Below are 12,445 nucleotides of genomic sequence, written 5' to 3'. Positions count from 1 at the left end.
AAGATTGACAATTGATTAAAGCGAGTGTTTGATGATGAAACAGGTTCAACTAATTCTGGCTGCGAAAAATTCACACCGGTATCGTCAGCCTGTCTTCTATTGCGGAAGCGAGCCCCGCTTTCGTGTGCCTACGAGAGCCCCTCCTCGGTCGGGATGCCAATGTAGGTCGGTGTTGACATCCACCAGCATATCTGTTCTATGGAATAACAATTTCTAATAATAGAAAATCAATAGAGCCACATTAATATATGTGCCAAGATTGTGTGTACATGCCAGTGTATTTTTGATTGCAGAGCTGAAAAATATATGTATGAATAGGTAAACAAGACATGTAATAAGATCGCTATGCGATTCTATGTGAGAACTATCTTGAATTGAAATAACAAGCCGTGATTTTCCGTTGAGTTTGTTGTGTGTATTTCCAACGACGTGGCAACCCGAAAAAAAGAAACTATGCTATTATGGAAGAGGTTATATGATCGGCACTACAAATTGAATGATTGCGTAGTAAACATTTGTTACATCGGTTGACCCGGCTTTGATGTACAGGTATATGTGTGATTGAATAAGAGCTCTTTATATCCTCCAGCTCAGATCCTAGAAGAATTCATCCGATGTACGAGGCAAGGCTAGCCTGGCACAATAAGTCTTCTTCTTTATCAATACTGAGAGAGTTGTGTCAGTAATCATGTTTGTTCGGATAGTTTTGCACAAAACTGCTTTTGCTGGTCATTGTTTTAATAGTTAAAATATTCGTCCAGTTTGAATTGACTTGCACCTAAATCAAAACAGGCACCAGAATCCAAATTTACGGTCGACAAACTAATTTGTTTTCTACAAAATTCTTTTCTCCGGCGGTACTGGTGTTTCTTGAGTTGAATTACAGCCTTCATGAATTTTGTTGCGTAAAATCTTGATTGTTTAATACCTTGCTCACCCTGCTTTTCACTGCAGCGCTGGCTCATCGGTACCCCGTTCCCTTCCGTTAACTGTAACACGGCTTGGGCTGGAGTCACTGCACCAAGTAACTGTTGATGAAGGTTGTAAAAAGGTAAAGTTGTGACACCGAGTTGGATCTATGTCCGCATGGTGAAGATTTTGGCCCTGACGTAGCAACACAGACGAGGAGACGTTTAGGCACAGTAATGTGGGGAGCAAGTTGTATATTGTGCAAGCCCGAATCAACTTCTGTAAACAGAAGACTGGGCTGTAACTGCTGAAAACCTGTTTCCGCTAATAAACACCCTTTTCAAAAAGGTGAAAGAACCACACGTTATCCCGAGCAAAAAGGGGGCAGCTAAAACTCCTCCATTTGCCCGGCTCACATCCCCGAGTCTCCACTCCACAAGAGAGACCATTCCCCGGAGCACGTTTAGTTGGGGCTCACGCTCGCGTCGTAGTTTGAGCAAATGCACTCGTAGTCTCTACAAATCCCATGTGTGGGGAAAGGGTTAGCACTTGTTATATTGGAAGGTTTTGCGCCGACAGCGAGAAGAAACAAATTCGCATAAGAGTCAAAGACCTACCCGTTGGTGCAATAGCCGTAGACGAAGCCCTGGGTCTTGCAGCCTTCGGGGCACTTTGGACCGTCCTGGCAAGTTGTAGCGCAAAGGTTGTTGCCTCTATCGTGAAAAAGCGGGAAAAACCCCCCATCTGTTAGCAAGCAGCTCTTCCAGGCGATGTGATGGTATACGGTCACTGGAGAAAGAAGAAGACGTACATGACGAGACAGCGCCTTTTGCCGTCTGCGCTCTCCGGGCAGCTGTTTCGAGCGTCGTTGGAGCACACTATGGTGGTGTTCGGGTAGTTGGTTGGCTCAGCTGCCGCGACCAGAGCGGGCAGGATGGCGAAAATGGCAAGGGATCCGGAGAACTGCATTTTGATAAGAGTGATAGTTCTTGAGAATAGAAAGATAAAAGAATGAAAGTAAGATTGTTGAATTGAGAATGTAAGAATGAACGTTCAACGATCGAGAATGTGAGTGATGATGGAATAGCAATTATGAACTTGGACCGTCTACATCTCAAGTATTTATACAAGTTGATTTGCCTATCCAAATCTTCAAATCTTGGGAGTTTCCATACAAAGTATCACCATACACGTATATGCAGGTTTGTAGGGTAGGGATTCCCCTGTCTTGTCATGTTTGGAATTTACGAGTAATGCTTTCTGAATCGGCAATGTGACATTTGCAATTCTAAATACAACATACGAAGGATGTTTTACCAAGGCAAATCATTTTTTGACTTTACATGATACCTTGAAACAATCCGCGCGCGTCGCGCTAAGCTTGGGATAAGGCTCCAATGGTACTCAAATCTACTTGCAGATGACTTCGGAGCCATTTGATGCTCGGAATTAAACTGTTTGAAGTCTAGCAGCGGCTCCGATTTACTCACATCTTCTGGGCGGGAAAATTTGGCCATAAGCGTCCTGAGACCTGTCGGATATTTTGGGACCAGGGTGTACCTACATGCCGCTCATTGTCGATAACACCTACTAACAAACCAAAACTCGTGTAAATGCCAAAAAGGTACCGGCCTCGGGGATCCTATTTCCAGGAACGCCGTACTATGGTATCAGACGAAAAAAAACCACCCCCTTGTCACCGTACGTGTATACGTGGGCCCTTATTAACTTAAGTGTTCGCGGCAACCACCAAATACCTAAATTGTTTTTTTTTTTTGTTCAAAACTATTACCAAGGTCGGTAAAGCCCACAAAGCCCACACTAGCGGACACTGTACAGGGAGATGGGCCTTTTACCCATACCACCATAGTAGATTGTCATCCGTTAAGTTCAGATGATTTGTTTAAAATAAAAGTAATCATAGTTTGTTCCCTCCCTCACTTGATGCCCCTGTAGATCCCTACCCAGGCTGTAAACTGGATGGTCATGCGAAGGCGCCAGCCACTGCATAAGAACTTTACTTCACATTTACGTGTCTTGAAAACCTGCTTATACACAGCTCCCACCCAAATCAGAGCCACCAAAAAGCCACACGTGGGGTTTCGTCCCTCTCTAGTGCGACATCTTTTGCGTTAAGTTCTCGTATTTGTACAGAAGTAGAAAAAATGACACTGGTGCTATTTTCTCTATCTTTCTTCTCCTCAATAATATCATCATAGAGGTCACAACAATCACGCAAACAAGGAGACACCCTGCAAAAAGATCAAACTTGCCCGTCCCATCTAGCGCAGTCCGATCCGATACTCCTTCTTTGCCGCTCTCACCACATCACCCAACTCCTTGACGGTATCTTTGTCACGTGGCAACGTATGCCCCTTGGCATGGTCAAACAAGTACGCCGTGTCAGGATCACATACATTGTACAGGGCCATGGAGCCGTGGACGTATGGGTCAAGAGAGCCGACTGTGTTTTGGTATTACGCCAACAGTCAGCAAATCTTTTGTCTCCTTCAAACCGGTGACAAGTATCGATACATGACTCACTGATGTGGCACGTCGGAATGGTAATCATCTCGTCACTCTCGTCCGCCAAGATCATCCAGTGCGATTCCGGGTCGACGGGTGGCCACCCCGCGAAGAAGATGGCATACTTGAACATGGGCTGGATCCTCTTCTTCTTGAACCGCCTCTGCTCGTGAAGCAGCAGCGTCGCGGCGACCGTCGCACCCTCCGAGTAGCCGATGATGCCATCAAAGGGGCCCTCCCTCTCCATGATGTCGACCAGGTACCGGAGGGCGGCGTGGAAGGACCGGTGGCTGGTGGCGAGCCCCTCGGTCATGAGCTCGCGCATCGTGTCCTCGGGCGTCTCGCCATCGGGAAAGTCTCGAATCCGCTCCAGGATGTCGTCCGACGCCGTCTCCTTGGTGTCCTCGTCCGGCTCGATGAAGCGGTAGTAGGGCGGCTTGCCAAAGTATTCGTTGAAGCCCTCGGGCGGCTTGGCGACGCAGGGCCCGTGGATGAAGTGGAAGGATGCCGTGTTGTCCGACGTCAGCTCGTTTACGATTGGGGCTTTCAAAGAGCAAAACAGGTTAGCCGCTTTTAGTGTAGCTCGACTGGTAGGCTGTTTACTTCCAAAGTTCCAGCAATGTGGGGACTCACCGAGCTGCACTTGAAATTTCTAGGTGTTTGTTAGTATTCATCGGCATAACTGGTCGGCTTGCAGTTTGACTTACATCAGAGCTGCCATAGGCGCCGCAGAGGCACAGGAACCGCATCTTGCCTTGTATCAGCCGAAGCCAAGAGAAAACAAGCCGTAGATGAGAATAGTGAGCTGAAGGAATGCAGACGGCGATGTTCGACCGCAGGAATCAACTGCCGTGCAGAACAGCGAATTCGCCAGGACGTTGCGAGAGCCGCACGGTCAAATTATAGAGCACGCAGAAGACAAAAACGGGATTTTATTGACTTGGCAAATTTTTGCTGCCCCCTCTACAGGTATTTGCTTAAGTCGGTACGCCCCAAAAGAATCTTGGGTTGTTTAGCCATATCGCATTCCTACCTAAGGTCCTAAGGATGGCGACATTCGGCAAGAGATACTCTGTACTCCTACAAGAAATTACAAAAAATAAAATAAATAAAAAATCTCAAAGCCGTCTGGCCAGATTATGCAGTTCCCGGGAGCCAGTGCCTATCTCCGGTCCGGATTCATGTATTTAGAACGTACCATGGGCATTTTCGCCAATATAAAGCCGCGCATAAATACTACGTAAACTTGAGCAGCCAGTCGCTGAACGGGAGCGGCAGGTAACCTCCGTCAACACCCAATTGTCTTCTAAGAGTGTTCTTTTGGGGATATATGCAGATGCTACACTGATTTCGTTATAGGCTGTGAAAGAATGGCAGAGACGATACCCACCCGGATCAAATACCCCGGCTAGCAACCACGTGTGCCGTCGATACAGTATGACACTGGATACGGGTATCAACAGGGCTCAAAATGGCAACACTCACTTTGATTGCCCCACTCTTCGGCCTCATAACTGCCCACATTTGCTTCTGCCTCAGTGCATCTTCGTTTCCGACAGCCACTACCGATTACTTGGTACACCCGCCCACTTTTGCCCGTTCGTTCCGACATCGCAATTTCAATTTGGCATGACCTTAATGCCGACTTGCCAATCTCACCCCCTCGCCCCCAACTTGCCAATTATTATGAAACACCCGCCTGTAAAAAGACACTTTGGAAAAGTGCTATATCGAGAAAATGCCTTTAAAAAGCTCTTACCAAAGCAGCAGAGGCGCAGGCCCATGCAAATTGCGCATCCTTCTGCGGCAGTCATGGATAGATACCTCCTGAACTCCGCCACAGAAGTTGCGCATGTTGCGCGTGGCCCATGATGAGACCTACCACCAATACCAATCGTTTCCCACTCGCCGCGCGTGCCATTCTGCACCTGAACAGTCAGACTTTTCGTTCCCTGTACCGTTGTACCCCCCCGGCCACTTCCCACCGCCACCGAGGGAGACCATGGCTTTTCCGGGTGGGAAGCGCGAGGAGGTCAAGACGGCCCCCACGCGCTGCCCGGACCTGCGAGAGTTTGGAGAGCTCGCCAAGAGAGATTAGGGTCGGCAACAGCTGGCGCTCCTCGCCTCGATGGCCGACACGCTGGCTAAGTAAGGCCTTCAGCTGGCGCCATATGCACGACTCCCGGTGCGCTGGCAAGCACATCGACTGGCTCGGCGACGGCCCGCAGGTCTATGAGGTGGTATAAAATGGAATTGCCTGGGCTGAGCCGGTACCCTGCTTGCCGGAGCTGTCCAAGCTCCAAAATGTCAGTCCTCAATGGCTGGCTACAAGCCATGATCCCCTAGCACGATTTTATGGGCGAGGTAGCAATGAGCATGGCCCTTTTGGAAGCGCAACATTGTCACATGAACTAGGGTCGAAGGTCTGCTTGACGGGCCCAATCGAAGCGCTATTCGAGTTTTATCTTAAGGTACAGTAGATATGGCCATGAAAGTTTTTAATTTCTTTTTCTTTTCCCTGTATAGCTCTGCAACCGAGGACACAGCTGCATGGTGTAAAACTATGATGTGGGAAACCCAAATTGGGCGATTGCTCGCCAACGTAGTGAGCAAAAGGATGACTGTACGATAATCTGGGGTTTTCAAGAATAGAAGAAGCATGAAATGGGGTGGCCAGAGTTGAGCGCGGTCGCAGCACCTACCTTCGTCGGAGGGAGCAATTACCGAGCATCGGGTACCTGTCGCCGCCCTCTCCCTCGAAACTTGGCAGCCAGCGCGAGCACCCTGTTTCCCACGATAGGGACTGTATAGGACGAAAGAAAGGGGATAAAAGAAATAAGAAGGGCGTTCCTATCAAACAACCAATTTCAGTAGGTACTCAACAGTCACATTTACCATACATAATCCGCGTTCGCACTGAGTACTTATTAGCCATACAAGTAGGTATATCTGGTTAACAGGCATGTACACAAGGAAGAAGGCAGGTGAATGAATAGATAGGTAAGTAACTACCTGGTAGGCAAGACTTGAATACCTCCATCTGTATTGATACTAGGTGGACTTCAAAGTGAGTGCTTCATAAGAACGCCTAAGCTGACTTTTGTATCCCTATCCCTCCAGCTTCATCATTCATTGCACCAACAACCCAGGTTGATCGCAAGTCCAGCTCGTCGTCACATTCAGATCTCCACCAAGATACGCCGCCTTACGATCAAACAAACACACGGGCCTCTGCGCATAAATCGCCCCCGTGACGTTACTAAAGCTCGTCGTCACGATCTGCCCGGGCCCTTGACTCCTACCCTCGACCCAGTCCACCAGCGCCACCAGCGCGTTCTCGGCCCCCGTGAGCAGCGCCGGCGGCGACACGAACTCGATCGGCACGCCGACCTGGTTGGCTGCGCCGAACCACCAGGGCGCGCGTTCGTCGGGCGCGCTCGAGAAGCAGTGCCGCATGTTGGGCACCTGGAAGAAGCGGAAGAAGGACGTGATGTCGCCGGCTTCAGACCCCGTCACCGCCTGCCGCGCGGATCGGTACAGCCGGTCGCTGCCCGCGGACGGGATCACGCCGTCCCCTTGCCCGTGGTACATGAGGATCTTGCCGCGGTAGGCCGCGAAGCCGGAGAAGTTGTCGGCTGTCACGTTGCCCGGGTCCTGCCGCGCAGAGATGCGTGCGATGTTGTCCTCGTAACGCGTCCAGTTCTGGATCGGCGGGTTGAGAGGGTCGCTGCGGTTGAGAAAGTGCTGCTGGTACTGCGTGTCGAAGCGCGTGAGGGCGAGGTCGCTCGTCAGATTGATCCAGTCCTGCTCCGAGCCTGGGTAGAAGCCCTCGTAGACGAAAGTGCCGTCGTCGAGGCGGTAGTCGGTGTACATCTTTCTAGCGATGTCGATCTGTACGGGAGTCAGGCATGGGTTCGTCTCGTTGCCAACTTGGCCCTCGCCGCAGAGGAGGGAGTCGAGGTTAGGGTTGCAGGCTTCCGGGTGGCTGATGACGCCATCCACGGGGTCGCCCGCGGCCTGTACGTCGCAAGTGCCGATTGCCAGGTCGGTCAGCAGGCGCAACTGCCAGGGCTTGTTGAGACGGTCCGCGTCGGGCAGGTCGACCTGGTAGGACCCGACCTTGCCGACCCATGGGAGATAGTGCTTGTGATCCCAGGCAGGGGCGCCGATGAGCGCGCCGTCGACGCTGTCCGGGTGGTCCTGCACCTGCTTGAGCCCCTGACGGCCTCCTGTGGAGCAGCCAGCATAGTAGGCCCTGCCCAGGGTTTCAGTCTCGTAAAAAATACGCGTCAATATCTTGCCGAAGCTGACTGTGTAGTCCATGGAGCGGTAGGCAAAGTCGATGAGCTTGTCCGGGTCTTCAGCCCACGACAAGTCTAAGGGATCGTAGCCGGCGTGCCCTGTGTCGGTGCCCGCGGTGGCAAAGCCCAGGGCGGCTCCGTAGATGATGTCAAAGTATGGAATCGCGGGGACGTAGGCGCCATTGCCGACCGCGAGGAACCTCGAGGAGCTGTTCTGCCAGACGGTCCTGTCAGGCAGGGCGATGCCGATGGTGAAGTTGTTGGTGGACCCAGGCGGACGGAGAGACACGGTCATGTTGCAAGCGGTGCGGGTCACGCTGATGTTGACCGTCTCGGGCCCCGTGGCGATTGTCGCGTAGGTTGGCCAGCTGGGGGAGCCGGTAAAGGTCGCGGCGTTGCACCGAGGATCTGCTTGGCGAGCCTGGAGGTGGATGGGAGGGGGTGAGGCCCAGGCCAAGTCGCCCACCACCGCGAGTCCGAGAAGAAAGGCCGAGATCATAGTTGCAGCTTTAGGGTCAAATTGCGGGTAATCTAGAAGCAGATTTACTATTTTCCGTTTGGAATAACTAGTAATGACTGTCTGGGACTTTCCCACGGCGGATTCATCAAGTCCGGCCACTACTGAGCAGCCCAGCATTCTGGGGGTCTGCTGGTTAGGCTATTGAATATATTTTATACCAACCTTCTCCAACTCGTTGTGGTAGCCTCTCGTCACGATGTCATCAACCTTTGACGTCCTTATTGGATTCAAGTGGTGTGCGTGCTATGATTCGTGACTATCATGGTAAGCACGATGTAACGAATAACGAGACAGCATGACATGTTTGATCACCCCGGCCATGGCAAATTTTCGGAACCTGGGTGAGACGGAACCTTGTCTGTTGCGCGAGTACGTTTCTAGAGGAGAGAATACTTGAGAGTATATATGTGTGCCACGCTGACATTAAAATACTGTGCCACACCTTCACGACGCGCGAGGCCTGGTATCCCACGCCATCCTGCTCGGACTTTCGCTCGCAAAAACGAAAAGAACTTTGGATTTGAGAGCTCATCACATATCAAATATGTCACCATTTTGGAAGGGTATATCAGGCAGGTCGCAGTCAGACAAGTTTCTGGTAAATGTAATGCTGACATTTATTGGACGCGTTCCAGTCTTCTGGCTTTCTTGGTTCGCTGCTCTGCTGACCTTGGCAGGTGAGGTGTGGATGGGAAGAAATACAGCTTTTATTCGCTGGGACTGCCTTTGAAAGCTTCAACGTCAGCCTCTTTGCCAAATCAGGTATCAGAGGTTAACTAAAAAAATAACTTTGTAAGTAGTAAAACAAAGAATTCCTAAGCTATACACCTAAATGTTCAAAAACCTCGTTCACGCGTAAAGATTGGGATTAATATAAATAAGTAGTGGAAAGTTTTGCATGTAATTATCTCTCTGTCTATTTTTTCAAATTTACAAAGCGAATCTATCTACAATTTGTTCCAATACAGAAGAAGTGGGATGTGTGGATTTGCAGGTGCCTTACAGGTTGAGCGCCTGGATCGCAAGCGCATCTATCTGCCTGGGATCCCAACCCAAGTGCGATAGTTATTGTTATTTCAACAATAACAAACACGCCCTAGCAAGAATCCCACCTCTGCGTTCCACAAGGGTTCGTTTCAAGGTTAAATATACCCCAAATCGATTTCCCCTTTTTTCTATTTATTGTCCTGTTGTGTTACGATCAAGGTATCGGGGTAACCTGTTCTTATGGTAAAGTACAGTGGGTCGAAGCAACTAAGCGTTTTAACTGGTAATTGGGTATTTTCAATAACTGGGGTGAAATTATAATCGGTTTCAAGTAAATATTAAGGTTAATTAGAATTTAATTACTGTTAAATAATTTTAAAATCGAATTTATTTATATAATAATAAATGCGTTTTTATATAAATTGTAGTTTTAATCGCAATATGTTTAATATATTTTATAACCGATATATTATTTATTTTGCTATATTTAATATACGATATATTAATTATATCCCTTTTTTGGCGATTATGTAATATTGCGTATTTTTTCCTTTATATAATCCGATTTTTACCAATCGGTAACTTTTTTGGATAAATATCGTTAAAAGGGGTGTAACCCCATTTGGCTTTTTTGGTACCGGCCCAATTATTTAATTATAATATTAGGTTTTTTTTCCTTTGGCCAAACTTTTTTGGTTTTAAATAATTTATATTTTTTTAATTTTTAATTTTGGTTTTTGGTTTTTTTTTGTTAATTTTTTTACGTTATATTTAACCGAATTAATAAATTTTGCGGTTATTTTTTTACCGTTCGTCGCAACGATTTGTTTTTTATATTTTTTTTTTCGGCGGTTAAAATATTTTTTTATTTTATTTATAAATCGTAAAAAATTGCAAAATACGTTATATTATTTCGGGATTTTTTTCGTTATATTAAATATATTTGTTTAAATCGTTCGTAATACGACGTTATAAATATTTTCCGGAAATAATTATACAAAATTACGGTTTAATATTCGAAATTTTAATTTAAATTAAAAACGGCGGAAAAAAAGATTTTTCGTTTGCGAAAATAAAAAAAATATGGTTTAAAAAAATAATAAAAACGGTCCGTCGGAATATTAATAACTTGGAAAAATTAAATCGCGTAAAACGCGAAAAAATAAAATAAAAAAAACGGCGGTAATTAACCGAAACTTTTTTTAAAATATTTTTAAAATTGTTTTTTCCGGATTTTAATTTTGTTTGGAATTTGATTTTTCCGATAAATTTTTTAAATTTTTCGTTATTAGACGAAATGGATATTTTTACGTAATATTTTATTAATAAATTGTTTTTTAATATTTTTTATTTTATATTATATATTAATAATTTTTTTATAAATTCGTTTGGTAATATAATTTCGAATTTTGGTCAATTTTTGATTTTTAAAAATGGTAGGTAATATTTTTTTAAATTATCCTTTTTTTTGGTTAATTTATTCGTAAATTTAATTTTTAATAATATTGGCGGAGCGGTTTTTGGCAATTTTAAAAATGGTTAAAAAATTCCCAAATATTCTTTTTATATTTATAATTTTTTTATTTAATAAGGTATTTTATTTTGCCGTGGTTTCGTTTATAATCGAATATTTATTTAACGTCGTAAATTTATTTTACGTTAATTTCGATCGTTTTTTATATAATAATACCGTATAATGCTAATTTTAATAATAATATATGGAATATTGGATAAATTTTTATAATGTTTGGTAATAATAATCGGTAATTGGTATTGTTAATTTTTTTATTAATTTTAAAAAATTTAAAATTTTTAAAATTTAATTTGCCGTTTGGTCGTTATATTTTAATATTACGTTAAATAAAATAAACGTTATTTCTTTTTTAAAAAATAATTTTTTATCCAATATTAATTAGCGTATTTTATTATTTTTTTTCGTACGAACTTTAACTCCTACTGGAATTTTTCGTGTAATTATTACAATTTATTTACTTATTTATCGGCTCGCGGTACCGTAATCGTGGTTTTTAATTTTTTAAACGCGCTAGGGTTAAATTTATAATTGGTATAAAATGGGATTATTTTGGTATTTTCGTTTTTTAAATTATTATAAGCGAATTATATTATAGGTAATAATTATACCCAATCGTTTTATTTGTGGTTTATATAATATTTTAAATATTATTTTAATATTTAATTAATACGTTTTATTTATCCGTTTATTTGGGGATAAAACGTTATTAATAATTTATAATTTATTCCAAATTATTTTATTAAAAATTTCCAATATTTTAATATAAAAAATTTATTTTTATTCGTAACGATATTTTTTAATAATCCGTAATTATTAACAATTATTCGTAAAAATATATAGGCGATTTTTTCGGTATTGCTATTTTTTTATATGGTAAAAAATAAATATATTTGGTAAATTTATTTATTATAATTAATATATTATTATATTTGGTTCGTATAAATGGTTTTTTTACAGGTGGTAATTCAACGATAAAATCCATTGTAATAATTTGCCAAATTTTATTGGGGGCTGGTAAAACTTATAATAATTTATAAGGTTTATATTTTACGGATTTGTTTTTAACGCAAAATTCGCAATTTTTAATGGTTTTTCGTATTTTTTATTATATTTTTTTAAAATTATAATATTATTTTAACCGTTTCCATATTTTGGAAATTTTTTAATATCCGTGGGTTTTATTTTCGTGGATTTTCCGTATTTTTTTGGTATAATTATTATATTTATTATTATAAAATTCCGGTATATTGGTAAAAGGTTTTTATTTTCGTTTATTATAAAAATAACGCGTATTTTTTTTTGGTATAATATTTTCGTAGTTTAGTTTTCGGTTAAAAACGTCGGTTTTGCCGTTTTTATTTTTTTTCGGTAAATAATTTTAAAATAAAATTTTAATAAAAATTTTAACCATTTAATTTATCGTTTGTTTAATATTTTATTAATGGTAAAATGGGTTAAATTTTTATAATTTATATAAATTAACATTTTGTATTTAATTCCGGATAATTGGAGTTTCCATTTTTCGAATATTCGAATAATAACCATTAATTTTTTATCGTATATTTGGTAATTAAATTTTGGTTTATATAATTTTTATAAAAAAAAGGCGCAAAAATGCAAATTTCTTTTTTATTTCGTTAATTAAGCTGTTTTTTAATTACGTAATTA

At 43.0% G+C, this 12,445-nt stretch overlaps 4 protein-coding genes across 4 annotated transcripts; 1 reads left to right on the top strand and 3 right to left on the bottom strand.

Annotated features, from left to right (window-relative positions):
- Positions 1–1,372: 1,372 nt before the first annotated feature.
- Positions 1,373–1,878, bottom strand: PgNI_07442 (uncharacterized protein; the record flags this gene model as incomplete). The annotated part of the gene is made up of 3 exons (XM_031127454.1): positions 1,373–1,424; positions 1,527–1,622; positions 1,721–1,878. 3 exons carry the CDS (start codon positions 1,876–1,878, stop codon positions 1,373–1,375), a joined length of 306 nt encoding a protein of 101 aa, XP_030980732.1.
- A 1,162-nt stretch (positions 1,879–3,040) lies between these two features.
- PgNI_07441 (uncharacterized protein) lies at positions 3,041–4,282 on the bottom strand. The gene is made up of 3 exons (XM_031127453.1): positions 4,143–4,282; positions 3,454–4,030; positions 3,041–3,373 (listed from the first exon to the last, which is right to left on the bottom strand). The coding sequence occupies exons 1-3, from the start codon at positions 4,182–4,184 to the stop codon at positions 3,192–3,194; spliced, it is 801 nt and encodes a 266-aa protein (XP_030980749.1). The 5' UTR covers positions 4,185–4,282; the 3' UTR covers positions 3,041–3,191.
- A 624-nt stretch (positions 4,283–4,906) lies between these two features.
- PgNI_07440 (uncharacterized protein) lies at positions 4,907–5,533 on the top strand (the record flags this gene model as incomplete). The annotated part of the gene is made up of 2 exons (XM_031127452.1): positions 4,907–5,011; positions 5,279–5,533. The coding sequence occupies 2 exons, from the start codon at positions 4,907–4,909 to the stop codon at positions 5,531–5,533; spliced, it is 360 nt and encodes a 119-aa protein (XP_030980744.1).
- A 1,031-nt stretch (positions 5,534–6,564) lies between these two features.
- On the bottom strand, positions 6,565–8,373 carry PgNI_07439 (uncharacterized protein; the record flags this gene model as incomplete). Its single annotated transcript, XM_031127451.1, has 2 exons — positions 6,565–8,267; positions 8,304–8,373. 2 exons carry the CDS (start codon positions 8,371–8,373, stop codon positions 6,565–6,567), a joined length of 1,773 nt encoding a protein of 590 aa, XP_030980741.1.
- Between the last annotated feature and the right edge of the window lie 4,072 nt (positions 8,374–12,445).

This window comes from Pyricularia grisea (genome assembly GCF_004355905.1).
Source record: "Pyricularia grisea strain NI907 chromosome Unknown Pyricularia_grisea_NI907_Scaffold_4, whole genome shotgun sequence".
Lineage (NCBI taxonomy): Eukaryota > Fungi > Ascomycota > Sordariomycetes > Magnaporthales > Pyriculariaceae > Pyricularia > Pyricularia grisea.
The sequence above is the reverse complement of the archived record's forward strand: the minus strand, read 5'-3'. Positions and strand labels throughout refer to the sequence as shown.

Bases quoted from the DNA above. Each gene is read 5' to 3' on its own strand.
- PgNI_07441 (XM_031127453.1), bottom strand. From the start codon at position 4,184: ATGCGGTTCCTGTGCCTCTGCGGCGCCTATGGCAGCTCTGAT. The intron at 4,031-4,142 runs GTAAGTCAAACT...GGAAGTAAACAG, and splicing joins GCGCCTATGGCAGCTCTGAT to CCTACCAGTCGAGCTACACT. The intron at 3,374-3,453 runs GTGAGTCATGTA...ACCAAAACACAG, and splicing joins CATTCCGACGTGCCACATCA to TCGGCTCTCTTGACCCATAC.